At 43.3% G+C, this 12,746-nt stretch overlaps 2 protein-coding genes across 6 annotated transcripts in view; one reads left to right on the top strand and one right to left on the bottom strand.

The window, feature by feature from the left end:
- Positions 1–8,379, bottom strand: part of angptl1a (angiopoietin-like 1a) — a 43,743-nt gene extending 35,364 nt beyond the window's left edge. The window contains exon 1 of the mRNA XM_046300693.1: positions 8,181–8,379. The gene's annotated coding sequence lies outside the window, so the exon portion shown is untranslated. The remainder of the gene's footprint in view (positions 1–8,180) is intronic.
- ralgps2 (Ral GEF with PH domain and SH3 binding motif 2) overlaps positions 1–12,746 on the top strand; it is a 144,219-nt gene that overhangs the window by 108,212 nt on the left and 23,261 nt on the right. For all 5 annotated transcript variants that reach the window (XR_006832051.1, XM_046300691.1, XM_046300692.1 and 2 more), the window contains exons 9-11: positions 11,996–12,133; positions 12,207–12,297; positions 12,443–12,646. Coding sequence is in view for 4 of the 5 variants with exons in the window: in XM_046300691.1 (XP_046156647.1) it covers positions 11,996–12,133; positions 12,207–12,297; positions 12,443–12,646 (433 nt within the window). In the remaining variant the exon portion in view is untranslated. The remainder of the gene's footprint in view (positions 1–11,995; positions 12,134–12,206; positions 12,298–12,442; positions 12,647–12,746) is intronic.

Here is a 12,746-nt window from a genome sequence, read left to right as displayed (position 1 = left end):
CGCTCAGGAAGGAGACATGTTCTGTTTCCTAAAGATGAACGTACTTTGGCGTGAAAAGTGCAAATCAATCCCAGAACAACAGCAAAGGACCTTGTGAAGATGCTGGAGGAAACGGGTACAAAGTATTTATATCCACAGTAAAATGAGTCTTATATCGACATAACCTGAAAGGTCGCTCAGCAAGGAAGAATCCACTGCTCCAAAACCGCCATAAAATAGCCAGACTACGGTTTGCAACTGCACATGGGGACAAAGATTGTACTTTTTAGAGAAATGTCCTCTGGTCTGATGAAATAAAAATAGAACTGTTTGGCCATAATGACCATTGTTATGTTTGGAGGAAAAAGGGGGAGGCTTGCAATCTGAAGAACACCATCCCAACCGTGAAGCACCAGGGGTGGCAACATCATGTTGTGGGGGTGCTTTGCTGCAGGAGGGACTGGTGCTATTCACAAAATGGATGGCATCATGAGGAGGTAAATTATGTGGACATATTGAAGCAACATTTCAAGACATCAGTTTAAAGCTTGGTCTCAAATGTGTCTTCCAAATGGACAATGACCCCAAGCATACTTCCAAAGTTGTGACAAAATGGCTTAAGGACAACAAAGTCAAGGTATTGGAGTGGTCATCACAAATCCCTGACCTCAATCCCATAGACAATTTGTGGGCAGAACTGGAAAAGCGTGTGTGAGCAAGGATGCCTTCAAACCTGACTTAGTTATTACTCCAGCTCTGTCTGATGGAATGGGCCAAAATTCACCCAACTAATTGTGGTAAGCTTGTGGAAGTCTACCCAACACGTTTGACCCAAGTTAAAGGCAATGCTACCAAATACTAATTGAGTGTATGTAAACTTCTGACCCACTGGGAATGTGAAGAAATAAATAAAAGCTGAAATAAATCTTTCTCTAAACTATTATTCTGACATTTCACATTCTTTAAAATAAAGTGGTGATCCTAACAGACCTAAGAGTGTGCAAAGCTGTCATCAAGGCAAAGGGTGTCTACTTCGAAGTATCTTGATTTGTTTAACACTTTTTGGTTACTACATGATTCCATGTTTTATTTCATAGTTTTGATATCTTCACTATTATTCTACAGTATAGACAATAGTAAAAAAATAAAAATGGGGTGTGTCCAAACTTTTGACTAGTACTGTGTATATATATATATATATATATATATGGCTGTATGGCCTCTGTCTTTCACCTGCATTTTGATTTAAGTCATCAGATTTGTGTACCTGTTATGCCCAGCTATGATTGATGGAGCAGGTTCTATCTATATGTCAGTGTTCTGTCTGATGGATAGCAGCACCAGGAAGAGAGGCCATATTTGGAAGCTATTTTATTAATATTTTTTTATAGACTATGCATTTCCCAGCCTGACATTTCCAGCTTCCAATGTCCCATCTGGCCTTCAGACTTTCCCAATCTGCTTCCAAAACCCCCAAACACACAACACATCCATCTCCTGAAAGAACAGAGGGGAGGAGAGAATAGAGGGATCAGGGAGAGGATGCTTTAGCACAGTTGTAAAAGGTTTACTACAAACATGGCCCTGTCAGAACCCTACTGTTCACACACACACTTGGTCCCCCCCTCCCCACAAAAAAGCAGTTCTCGCGATTGCTCGTGATTGCTCCCTCTTCAGACACACACACACACAAATGCACCATTTGCTCTGTCTCTCACACGCACCCTCAACGTGTTAGCAATTACTTGGAACAGTCAGAGGAGAGAGCAAAGGATCAACATTCCAGGCAACCTCCACACGCTAGACACCATGTCATACTTACAACTAACTGATAGAGCCAGAGATGGAAGATGTGGAGGAAGGGAGAGAGGGCAGGATTTAGGGAAAGTGGGGTTTTAGTGGTCACCTCTTTCTGAGTAGGGTGATTTAAGTCATGGTGTAAACTAGTGCTGGAGGAAATGATGAGAGAGCGAGACCAAAGGGTTTATGGCGTGGAAGTCCATCTAAACCACAACTGTAATTGGTCCTGTAGGATGAAAAGTAAAACCGAGGGAAGGAGAGGAAGGCGTTTTAACAATATGGTTTTGGGTCTCTGGTTGGATCTCCCAAACCCAGAATATCTTAAGAGACTGGAGTCAATGTTTTGGTTCTTCTAGTGTGTGTGTGTGTGTGTGTGTTTTTATTTCACCTTTATTTAACCAGGTAGGCTAGTTGAGAACAAGTTCTCATTTACAACTGCGACCTGGCCAAGATAAAGCACAGCAGTTCGACACAAACAACACAGAGTTACACATGGAATAAACAAACATTCCGTCAATAATACAGCATAAAAAATAAAACATCTATATACAGTGAGTGCAAATGAGGTAGGATTAGGGAGGTAAGGCAATAAATAGGCCATGGTGGCAAGGTATTTACAATATAGCAATTAGACACGGGAATGGTAGATGTGCAGAAGATGAATGTGCAAGTAGAGATACTGGGGTGCAAAGGAGCAAAATAAATGCAGTATGGGGATGAGGTAGTTGGATGAGCTGTTTACAGATGGGCTATGTGCAGTGATCTGTGAGCTGCTCTGACAGCTGGTGCTTAAAGCTAGTGAGGGAGATATGGGTCTCCAGCTTCAGTGATTTTTGCAGTTCGTTCCAAATCAAATCAAATCAAATTATTTATATAGCCCTTCGTACATCAGCTGATATCTCAAAGTGCTGTACAGAAACCCAGCCTAAAACCCCAAACAGCAAACAATGCAGGTGTAAAAGCACGGTGGCTAGGAAAAACTCCCTAGAAAGGCCAAAACCTAGGAAGAAACCTAGAGAGGAACCGGGCTATGTGGGGTGGCCAGTCCTCTTCTGGCTGTGCCGGGTAGAGATTATAACAGAACATGACCAAGATGTTCAAATGTTCATAAATGACCAGCATGGTCAAATAATAATAAGGCAGAACAGTTGAAACTGGAGCAGCAGCACAGTCAGATGGACTGGGGACAGCAAGGAGCCATCATGTCAGGTAGTCCTGGGGCACGGTCCTAGGGCTCAGGTCCTCCGAGAGAGAGAAAGAAAGAGAGAATTAGAGAGAGCATATGTGGGGTGGCCAGTCCTCTTCTGGCTGTGCCAGGTGGAGTCATTGGCAGCAGAGAACTGGAAGGAAAGGCAGCCAAAGGAGGAATTGGTGTGTGTGTGTGAGGACTGGAACCCTAGTTGAGTTTCAGTTTCAAATGTGGGAGTCTCAGCATAGTGGGGTGTGGCCCCACTCTGCCTTCACCTCACACACGCTTTTCCAGTTCTGCCCACAATCAAAAATCACTCTTTGTGTGTCATAAGCCCAAGGAAGTCTCACACACACAAAGTTCCCTCGTAGACACAAACATGGCGAATCCCACAAGGCTTCCCTTACTCTCTCCATCCCACACACACACAGTGTCCTCTGACTCTTGGTTTGTGTGTGCCTGTGTCTTGCGTCTCCCACTGTCTTTTCTCTCACCCCTCTAACTCCTTTGTTCCTTCTCTCTGCTTTCCTACGAGAGTAGTTTTGACTCCACACACTCAACTCCCCTGTTTGATTCTCCCTTAACATTTAACAGATCTTTGAATGAGCTCTTTTTGTCTGCTACAGTATATCACCTTCCTCTCCTCAAGCATATGTTCTTTCCACTGGTGCAGGTAACTGATAGTTATGGAGTGATTTATTGTAGTTAATAGTGTTTTAAAGTGTAGCTGACTGCATTGCAGAACTACTTTGCAGATATGAAACAATCATCATATCAGTCAAAAATATAAAATTCCCAGTTTATAATTATATTGTTTAAATTTAAGTTCTATTTGACCGAAAATGCCTTGACGTACAGTGAAGCATTTTTGGCAGAATAGATGGATGCAGTTCAGTGCAGGATTAATATAATTTATTTCTTGGTAGTCAAAAAATATTACTATCAGGCTGTAAATCACAGCTGGCCTGGTACATTGTTTGCTGCCTGCAAACATTCAGGATGAACTGTTCCGTTGACTCAATATTTTGAAACAAAAACGGACACCTGTAACTAAAGCTGGGAATGTCAATACGATATAACTAGAAAGAGCAATGATCACAAATCAGTCATAACGGGGCTAATAGGCTAGCGCACGTGTCGAACACCGGGCCTGCCGGCACAAATTACTCAACAGTTGAGGCTTCGACTTAAAGAAATTACAACCTGATGCACTAGCATAGGTGAATTAAACTTCAATTGCGCTGCTTTCGTGTACCATTTGCTGCCTGCAAGAGAGGGAAAGTGTACAGAAACATGCCAGTCTTGCAAGGCTACCAAAATGTTGAAGTCTGGCTTCGGTTTTTAAAGCTTGACGAATAACCAAAAAACAAAACCTGCAACAAAACACCATGCAAAGGAGAAAATGTAGTCCTATCACAGCAACATTTGAGCAGTAGTTTAGGCTAACTACAATACCTTTTGAGTGCAACATACAGCGATGCTGCATTCAACCACACCGGTGAGCCATGCAGCGCAAAAAAATGTAAAATAAGTTTAAATGTTACTACAACCTATAGCTAGGTTTTTGTTATTTGTAATAAATCCTGTTTGGCTAGCATCGCAGCAAGCGTGGACACATTTTATTTATCTTTTTTGTTTTAATATGTTAATGCTATATACAGTAGAGGACATTATAAAGGGACATCTTTTTTCTAATAAAACAATTGCCAGTTTGGGTCTTACTTGCATGTTTTGTTTTGGCTATGTCTGGCACGCAAACGCTTAGTTTTTTTCAATATGGTCCGTCTGCTGATTGACTCCACGTTTTTAGATAGCTAAATAGCTAACAGTCCTATTGATCAAACAGCCATGAAAAGGTAGGTTATCTTGCCCTCAGTTGCTTATGCACATCGGCAAGATCAACTAATGCTTGCTAGACATCCCCCCCACCAGCTAGCTAGCTGCTGGGGGAGATGTCATTGGAGGAGTGGGTGAGTGACCAACTTTTTCCCCTTGCCGTTTTGTAGGTGGCTACAGCTAGAGATTCAGTTGTCATTTTTGTTAGCAAGCAAGACATGTGAATCCCTTTGCTTGCTAATGCTGAACTTGAACAACTGTTATCCACAGTTAGCATATCTCTTAGTTGTCAATCAGATGTATTTGGCATCGATCAAATTGGCGGGTTTGCAAGTTCCCATTCAGTTTTCAAAACGTAGGTTGGGACAAGCATGCATGGAAGGCAAGCTGCAGAAGGACAAGCGGCTACTATTCCCTTCCGTTTATCAGTGCAATTTTGACGGACAACTAGCTGAACAAGTGCGGGAGGGTTTATGTATGGTTCCCTTGTTAGATTTTAGCTCATCTCGCTCTGGTCTGGCTAGTGTTAGTAGTTGATCTTGTTGATGTGTATAAGCAACTGAGGTTGTTTGACCAATAGGACTGTAAAGTTTCTAAATGTAGGAGGACACCTGAGGTATTTACAGAACTCTATTCAGGTGTATTTTGTGGCTTTTGACGAATGTGTTCTAATGCTCTAAAGTCGCGCTGTTGCTATGCCTGTAAACACAGTCCAGTTAAAAGTGAATGATGGCAGGCCTGTGGCAAGTGGCCTATTTGCATAATGTCCTACTGTAGTTCTGATTTGGCTATTGCCATAGAGTTTTCACATGCCTTACTATATGGAATTCTAAACATTCTAGGAATTTGAAAATGGCCACATCGAAGTGCTTGCTTGTCCCCCCCAAAAAATGTTTCCAGGGGGGATTAACAGATTTTAAGATTTCATGTTGCTTCATAGGTGATGGATTCCAGGCTCAGAGGACAAAGCTGTGTGTGTGTGTGTACCTATACTTGTGGGGACCAGAAGTCCCCATAAGAATAGTAAACAAACATTTACCAACTGGGGACATTTTGTTAGTCCCCACAAGTTCAAATGCTATTTTTTTTATAGCTCCTTTAGGGTTAGGGCCTAGGGGTAAGGTTAGGGAAAATAGGATTTTGAATGGGACTGAATTGTGTGTCCCCACAAGTTCAGTTATACGAGTGTGTGTTGTGGCTGGGTAAACCGCTTGTGGTCAGAGCGAGAGCCGCAAACTGAATACCTGTTGTGTTTGTGGGCTGACCGCAGTGTATTTAAGTTGTTCAGATTCACATATGAATACACCTATTCCTCAAAAGTCTAAGTTTGAATCGTCTCCAACACTTGGATGTCAAGTCTCGTTTGTGCTGGGAATCATGAGCTTGTGTGTATCTATTACTGAGGTAGGGAAGAGTAATGTTTGGAAGACAGAAGTGGTCTCGTTGGGGCCGTGTGTGGCCCCTGTGGTGTGCAGCACAGGGAGCACCCCACTGTGAGGTATAGTTTTGGTTGGCCCCATGCCTGCTGTTATGGCCAGCCAGCTCCACTAGCTGTCTGTCTGTAGTTTAACTACAGGACCTTCACAAGCCACATAACCTAAAATTGTTGATAAGTATGGGTTAGGGTTGTTGTAGCCAGAGTGCTGACCCAGTTTAAGTCCCTCAACATGTGTTCCAGGTGAACTGGGAGCCAAGCACTTCTACCCCCTCTGTATCCCTCTCTCTCTCCCATATCTCTATCGCTCCCGCTGTCTCTGTGTGTCAGTCAGATGAGTTAGTGCTGTGATTTACTCTGATTTATCGATCGTTGAAAAACCCTCCGCCTCACAAAACGTTTTCAGAACCTCTAGGTCTGCCCTCATTTTGTTTTTAAAATCTGCTTTAGCTGTTTGGCCAGTTCACATAGGCAGTCTTATGTGAACTGTGTTGCTGTGCTCTTACGTCCCTATCCCCAGTCATACAGCATTAACAGATGTGTATCCAGAGTGAGCGGAGAGTTTTCCATTGATCTCACTTGACAGCAGAGCATGTATAAGTGAAGACAGTTGAATCTAATTGTGAGTGGCGATATCAACGCTAACAGACCGATATTATAAACGTTCCAAGCCCCGAGTGTCAGTGTGAGGTTTAGTGGTTTCTATCTGATGCCTGGATGGAGGGTTGCGTTGTAGGATGATGTGGTCAGAGTAGAATTATATTGTATTATCAGTGTTGTTTTTCTTCAAACGACACCATGAATGGAACCTTCTATTCGTTCAGAAACAACTCCATTCACTATCGATTGTCACAAAATGCGTGCGTGTGATAGTCACATTCAGCCACACACTGTAGTGTATCACCACCTCATTATGTTGACTTATTTATTTAACCCTAATCTATCCTGGTTAATTTAACAACCATTTCTCATTCTCAGGCAGAGAGGATATTAGGAAACCAAAGCTTAACAGGAGCAAGGGTCCACACACACACACACACACACACACACACACACACACACACACACACACACACACACACACACACACACACACACACACACACACACACACACACACACACACACACACACACACACACACACACACACACACACACACACACACACACCACATCTCTGACAATAGAATTATGGAAAAACTACAGCTCGACCGAGAGAAGGAAGTTACTCCAGTGAAATACAGTAAATGTCTACTGACTCATTGCTGCTCCCTATATGCTTTTTATTGATCTAGGCTAGTCAGTTAAGAACACATTTTTATTTAAAATGAAGGCCAAACCCTCCCCTAACCCAGACGACGCCCTATGGGACTCCCGTTGGCCTGTTGTGATACAGACCGGAATCAAACCCTGGTCTCTAGTGATGCCTCTAGCACTGTGATGCAGTGCCTTAGACCACTGCACCACTCAGGATACTTGAAAGGTAAAGTTTCTATATCCCAATAAAGGCCCAGCAGCAGTGAATGGACATTTACAGTGTAGCAGGTTACCTGTTGCTGAGCTCCTGTGTGTAGCTAGTTCCCTTGACATCCACATACAGCCCGTCTGTCTCAGGCTCTCTGTCTAAGGAGTCCTTCTCACTCACTGTACAGAGTCTCGCTGTACATAGGTCTAGCTTTACCTTGAGGCTTATCTAGATACCAGTCCCCTGGAGAAATAGCGTTGCTAAACTCCCCTGATTCTTCTGCACCCAGAAAATAACTGCTAACAGAACGTTCTAACCTCTCCTGCAGAGCAGAGCTCTCCCAGCTGCTCACATAGCTACACAACACAATGCATGGAGTGAGAAAGCAATCCCCAGTGAGCCTCGGTGCTCCAGTTCAGTCCCCTCCTCAGGCTCTGCTCATCTACACTTCTCCCTTCTTACACAGGTGCTCACCTCTGTCATGTGGTTAGATCTCCGGAGCTTCAGAATCCAGAAGCTTGCTGTTGGAAGCCTGCTGCCCAGCAAAGTCCCTTCACTGTGGGCTCAGTGAGGCTGGCGTTAGGGTTTAGAGCTGGAGCTCTCTGTCCATGACTAAACTACCGGTTACTTCTACTTACTGAGCTCTGGTTCCTCAAGGTTTTCACAAATGATTGGCTGGAGAGGGAAGGGAGGGAGAGAGGAGGGTTTGGAGGAGGGAGGCTGTTTTTCCACCTCCTTTTCTCCCTGTTTCTTTTGGTATGCCCCAGCCCACCTCTGATGTCACTGGTCTGAGAAAAAGAGAGGAGATATCAGAAGAAGCTCCCCCTAAAAGTTATTTTTTAAGGAAAGATGTAGGTTGTTGGAGAAACTTCAGAGTTCAAGAAATCAGTTTGACTTTCTTTGTTTGGGGCAGACACACACACAGGTCCAGGTCTTCTCAGTAACCCACATCCCACTACTACTCTAAACTCACCAGCCTCTGTCTGGCTTACTCCTCTGTGCTTATACCCTTCTGTGTGATTCAGAGACTCCGTCCATCCCTTCCTAACCCAGCCTGTAGTGATAGGGTTCATGCTGTGACACAGTAATTCTGATGTCGTTGTCTCAGGGTTTACAGGAGCTTCCTTTAGACACTATGTAATACAGACAGCTGTGCACGAGTGGGTGTTTGTTGGTCACACTACTTTGTAGAGAGATGCAAAGGAGGCTCCAGGTGTATGGAGAGACCCTCTTCCTCACAGGAAGACATATGACATAAGAGACATATGACAGGCTCTATGTTCAGTGGTGCTGGGCGGGAGATAAATGGAACGGCGATGGAAAGCAGTAGAGAGGAGAATAGAATGACAGATATATGGAGAGGGGGGGATGTAGGAATACAGCGTGATGGGAGAAAGCGACAGGCAGTTAAATGGTGCTGTAAATTAATCTCAATTTTCAGAGATGGAAACCAGCTACTGCCTTTGTCTCCTAATGATAATATTTATGTAATGAGAGATTGCGAAGCTTAGAGCTGTAGTACTGTCAGGGAGATGGAGACATCAAGAAAGAGAGGGAGTTGGCTGGGCTAAGAAGAGGAGTGAAGAGCATGTCATTACACAGTGCCTACAGAAAGTATTCACACCATAATGTCCAAGTGGAATTATGTTTTTAGAAATGTTTACTAGTCAATAAGTATTCGACCCCTTTGTTATGGAAATCCTAAATGGCATGGACTCTGTGTGCAATAATAGTGTTTAACATGATTTTTGAATGACTACCTCATCTCTGTACCCTACACATTTATCTGTACAGTCCTCAGACGAGCAGGGAATTTCAAACACATGTATTTATTTTACCAGGTAAGTTGACTGAACACATTCTCAGCAACAACCTGGGGAATAGTTACAGGGGATGAATGAGCCAATTGTAAGCTGGGAATAATTAGGTGCCCATGATGGTTTGAGGGACAGATTGGGAATTTAGCCAGGACACTGGAGTTTACACCCCTACAATAAGTGCCATGGGATCTTTAATGACCTCAGAGAGTCAGGACACCCATTTAACGTCCCATCCGAAAGACGGCACCCTACACAGCAATGTCCCCAATCACTGCCCTGGGGCATTGGAATATTTTTTAGACCAGAGGTAAGAGTGTCTCCTACTGGCCACCACATCTGGTCTCCCATCCAGGCATCAACCAGGACCAACCCTGCTTAGCTTCAGAAGCAAGCCAGCAGTGGGATGCAGGGTGGTGTTCTGCTGGCAATACATTTTCAATCACAGACCAGGGAGGTTTTTCCCAATGCCTCGCAATGAAGGCACCTATTGGTAGATGGAAAGAAAATACATGAGTATTCCTTAGCGCATGGTGAAGTTAATAATTACACTTTGGATGGTGTATCAATACACCCAGTCACTGCAAAGATACTTGCAACCTTCCTAATTCAGTTGCCAGAGAAGAAGGAACCCGCTCAGGGAGTTCACCATGAGGCCAATGGTGACTTTAAAACAGTTCTGGAGTTTAATGGCTGTGATTGGAGAAACTGAGGATGGATCAACAACATTCTAGTTACTCCACAGTATGAACCTAAATGATAGTGAAAAGAAGGAAGCCTGTACCAAAATATATATATATATATTTCCAAAACATGCATCCTGTTTGCAATAAGGCACTAAAGTAAAACTTTGGCAGTGAAATTAACTGAATACAAAGCATTATGTTTGGGGCAAATACAACACATCACTGAGTACCACTATTCATATTGTCAAGCATGGTGGTGGCTGCATCATGTTATGAGTATGCTTGTTATTGGCAAGGATAAAAATGAACAGAATAGAGCTAAGCACAGCCAAAATCTTCAAGGAAAACCTGGTTTAGTCTGCTATCCAACACACTGGGAGACATGCACCTGTCAACAGGACAAAAACCTGTTGAGGACAATAACCCCCTTGAGTTGCTTACCAAGATGACTTACAATTATGACTTAAACCGGCATGAAAATCTATGGCAAGGCTTACACAACCATGATCCACAACCAACTTGACAGAGCTTGAAGAGTTTGCAAAATAATAATGTGCAAATATTGTACAATCCAGCTGTGCAAAGCTCTTCGACTTACCCAGAAAGACTCCTAGCTGTAATATCTACTAAAAGTGATTCTAACATGTATTGACAAGGTAATCAAAATAAAAATGTGATTTAAAAAATAGAAAAAAATCTTCCACTTTTAGAGTATTTTGTGTAGATCGTTGACAAAAAAAATCAAATTAAATCAATTTTAATCCCAATTTGTACAACAATGTGGAGAAAACCAAGGTATGTGAATACTTTCTGAAGGCACTGTATACAGTATAGTTAAGACCATCGCTCAACACTGATGTTTGTGTATATATGAATGACTAAAATGTGTGTGTTGACTAAGGAGTAGGGCTTAGTCAGTATGTGGTCTGGAATGACCTCTGCTCCCTGGTGTTGTTTTGAATCATACCTCGGTCAGATGGGCCGTGTCTTCAGTTGGCTGGAACAACAGAGGTCTGAGAAATGGAGCGGCAGGGAGAGAAGGAAAGATTGGTTGGTCTGCAGGGCAAAAGTTTTTCACTGAGTCAGCAGTTTCTGTTTTCTGTTTACGTTCATGTTTGTGTGTGTTTTTGTAAGAAAGTTAATGTTGAAGTGATGTTAGTTCCCATGACAATGGCAATGGTACATAAAGATGTCAGCCCCCATGTACTTACCACAAATGCCTTGTTTGCTAAGTTCGCCATATTGTACATGGCTCTCGTTACACTTTTTTTGTAAAGGCGTTAGCTCACTACACATGATCTCAATTCTAGCTCCAAGATGGCGGCAGCGTAGCCTAGTGGTTAGAGCGTTGGACTTGTAACCGGAAGGTTGTGAGTTCAAACCCCCGAGCTGACAAGGTACAAATCTGTCGTTCTGCCCCTGAACAGGCAGTTAACCCACTGTTCCCAGGCCGTCATTGAAAATAAGAATATGTTCTTAACTGATTTGCCTGGTTAAATAAAGGTAAAATAAAAATATATATATTTTTTTAAACAACTAGATTGTGCTGTTTTACTGGCACATTGAACCATGTTGCATGCCTTTGTTTAGCACTACCCACAGAGTTCTTAAACTATGATGTCATATCTGATTCCTCCATCTTTATGCACCTTCGCCATTGCATTTGTTACTCTAGTACGTGTTGGTGTTCCAGGATTCTACTTAGCCTAGCATCTCTTGTGTTTAATAGTGTTTACCCATGACTGTCTACAAGTCAGACTGTTTCTCCCTCTCTCACTCTCTGTAGGGATGTATCTGTCTGACCTGACATATATAGACTCAGCGTATCCCTCTACTGGCAGCATCCTGGAGAATGAACAGAGATCCAACCTCATGAACAACATCCTGAGGATAATATCTGACCTGCAACGCTCCTGCACCTATGGTACATGCGCGCACACACACGCACACACCACTCCCTGCTCCATAACCTAAGACTCATTTCTCTGTCTCTGTAGATATACCAGTGTTGCCTCATGTCCAGAAGTATCTCAACTCAGTCAGGTACATTGAGGAGCTACAGAAGTTTGTGGAGGATGACAACTACAAGTGAGTAGTGGCTCTGTTACATTAATGGAGTTTGATAAGGTGACATTTATTGGAGGTCATAATCAGGCGTGTTTAGTGTCTGCTTCAGGTGTGTTTAGTGTCTGCTTCAGGTGTGTGGCATGTGGTCCTCATGGGTTGTGTTCAGGTTGTCGTTGAAGATTGAGCCAGCCACCAGCACCCCTCGCTCTACTGCCTCTAGAGAGGACCTTGTAGGTCCTGACGCTTCTACGTCTCCTCTCTGTGGCCATAAGGGCCTCATTGCAGACGGAACCAAAATCCCTCCCACGCCCCCCTCCCCTAGGAACCTCCTCCCCTACGGACACAGAAAGTGTCACAGCCTGGGCTACAAGTGAGTCACCTCAACACTGCGGACTCACTTTAGCTCATTATAATATCCATTACCCCATCATTGTCTGAATTGTATGCCATAATCACCCCTATGAGCTTTT

The sequence above is a fragment of the Oncorhynchus gorbuscha genome, linkage group LG15 (assembly GCF_021184085.1).
Source record: "Oncorhynchus gorbuscha isolate QuinsamMale2020 ecotype Even-year linkage group LG15, OgorEven_v1.0, whole genome shotgun sequence".
NCBI lineage: Eukaryota > Metazoa > Chordata > Actinopteri > Salmoniformes > Salmonidae > Oncorhynchus > Oncorhynchus gorbuscha.
This window is presented reverse-complemented; position numbering and strand designations above follow the sequence as displayed.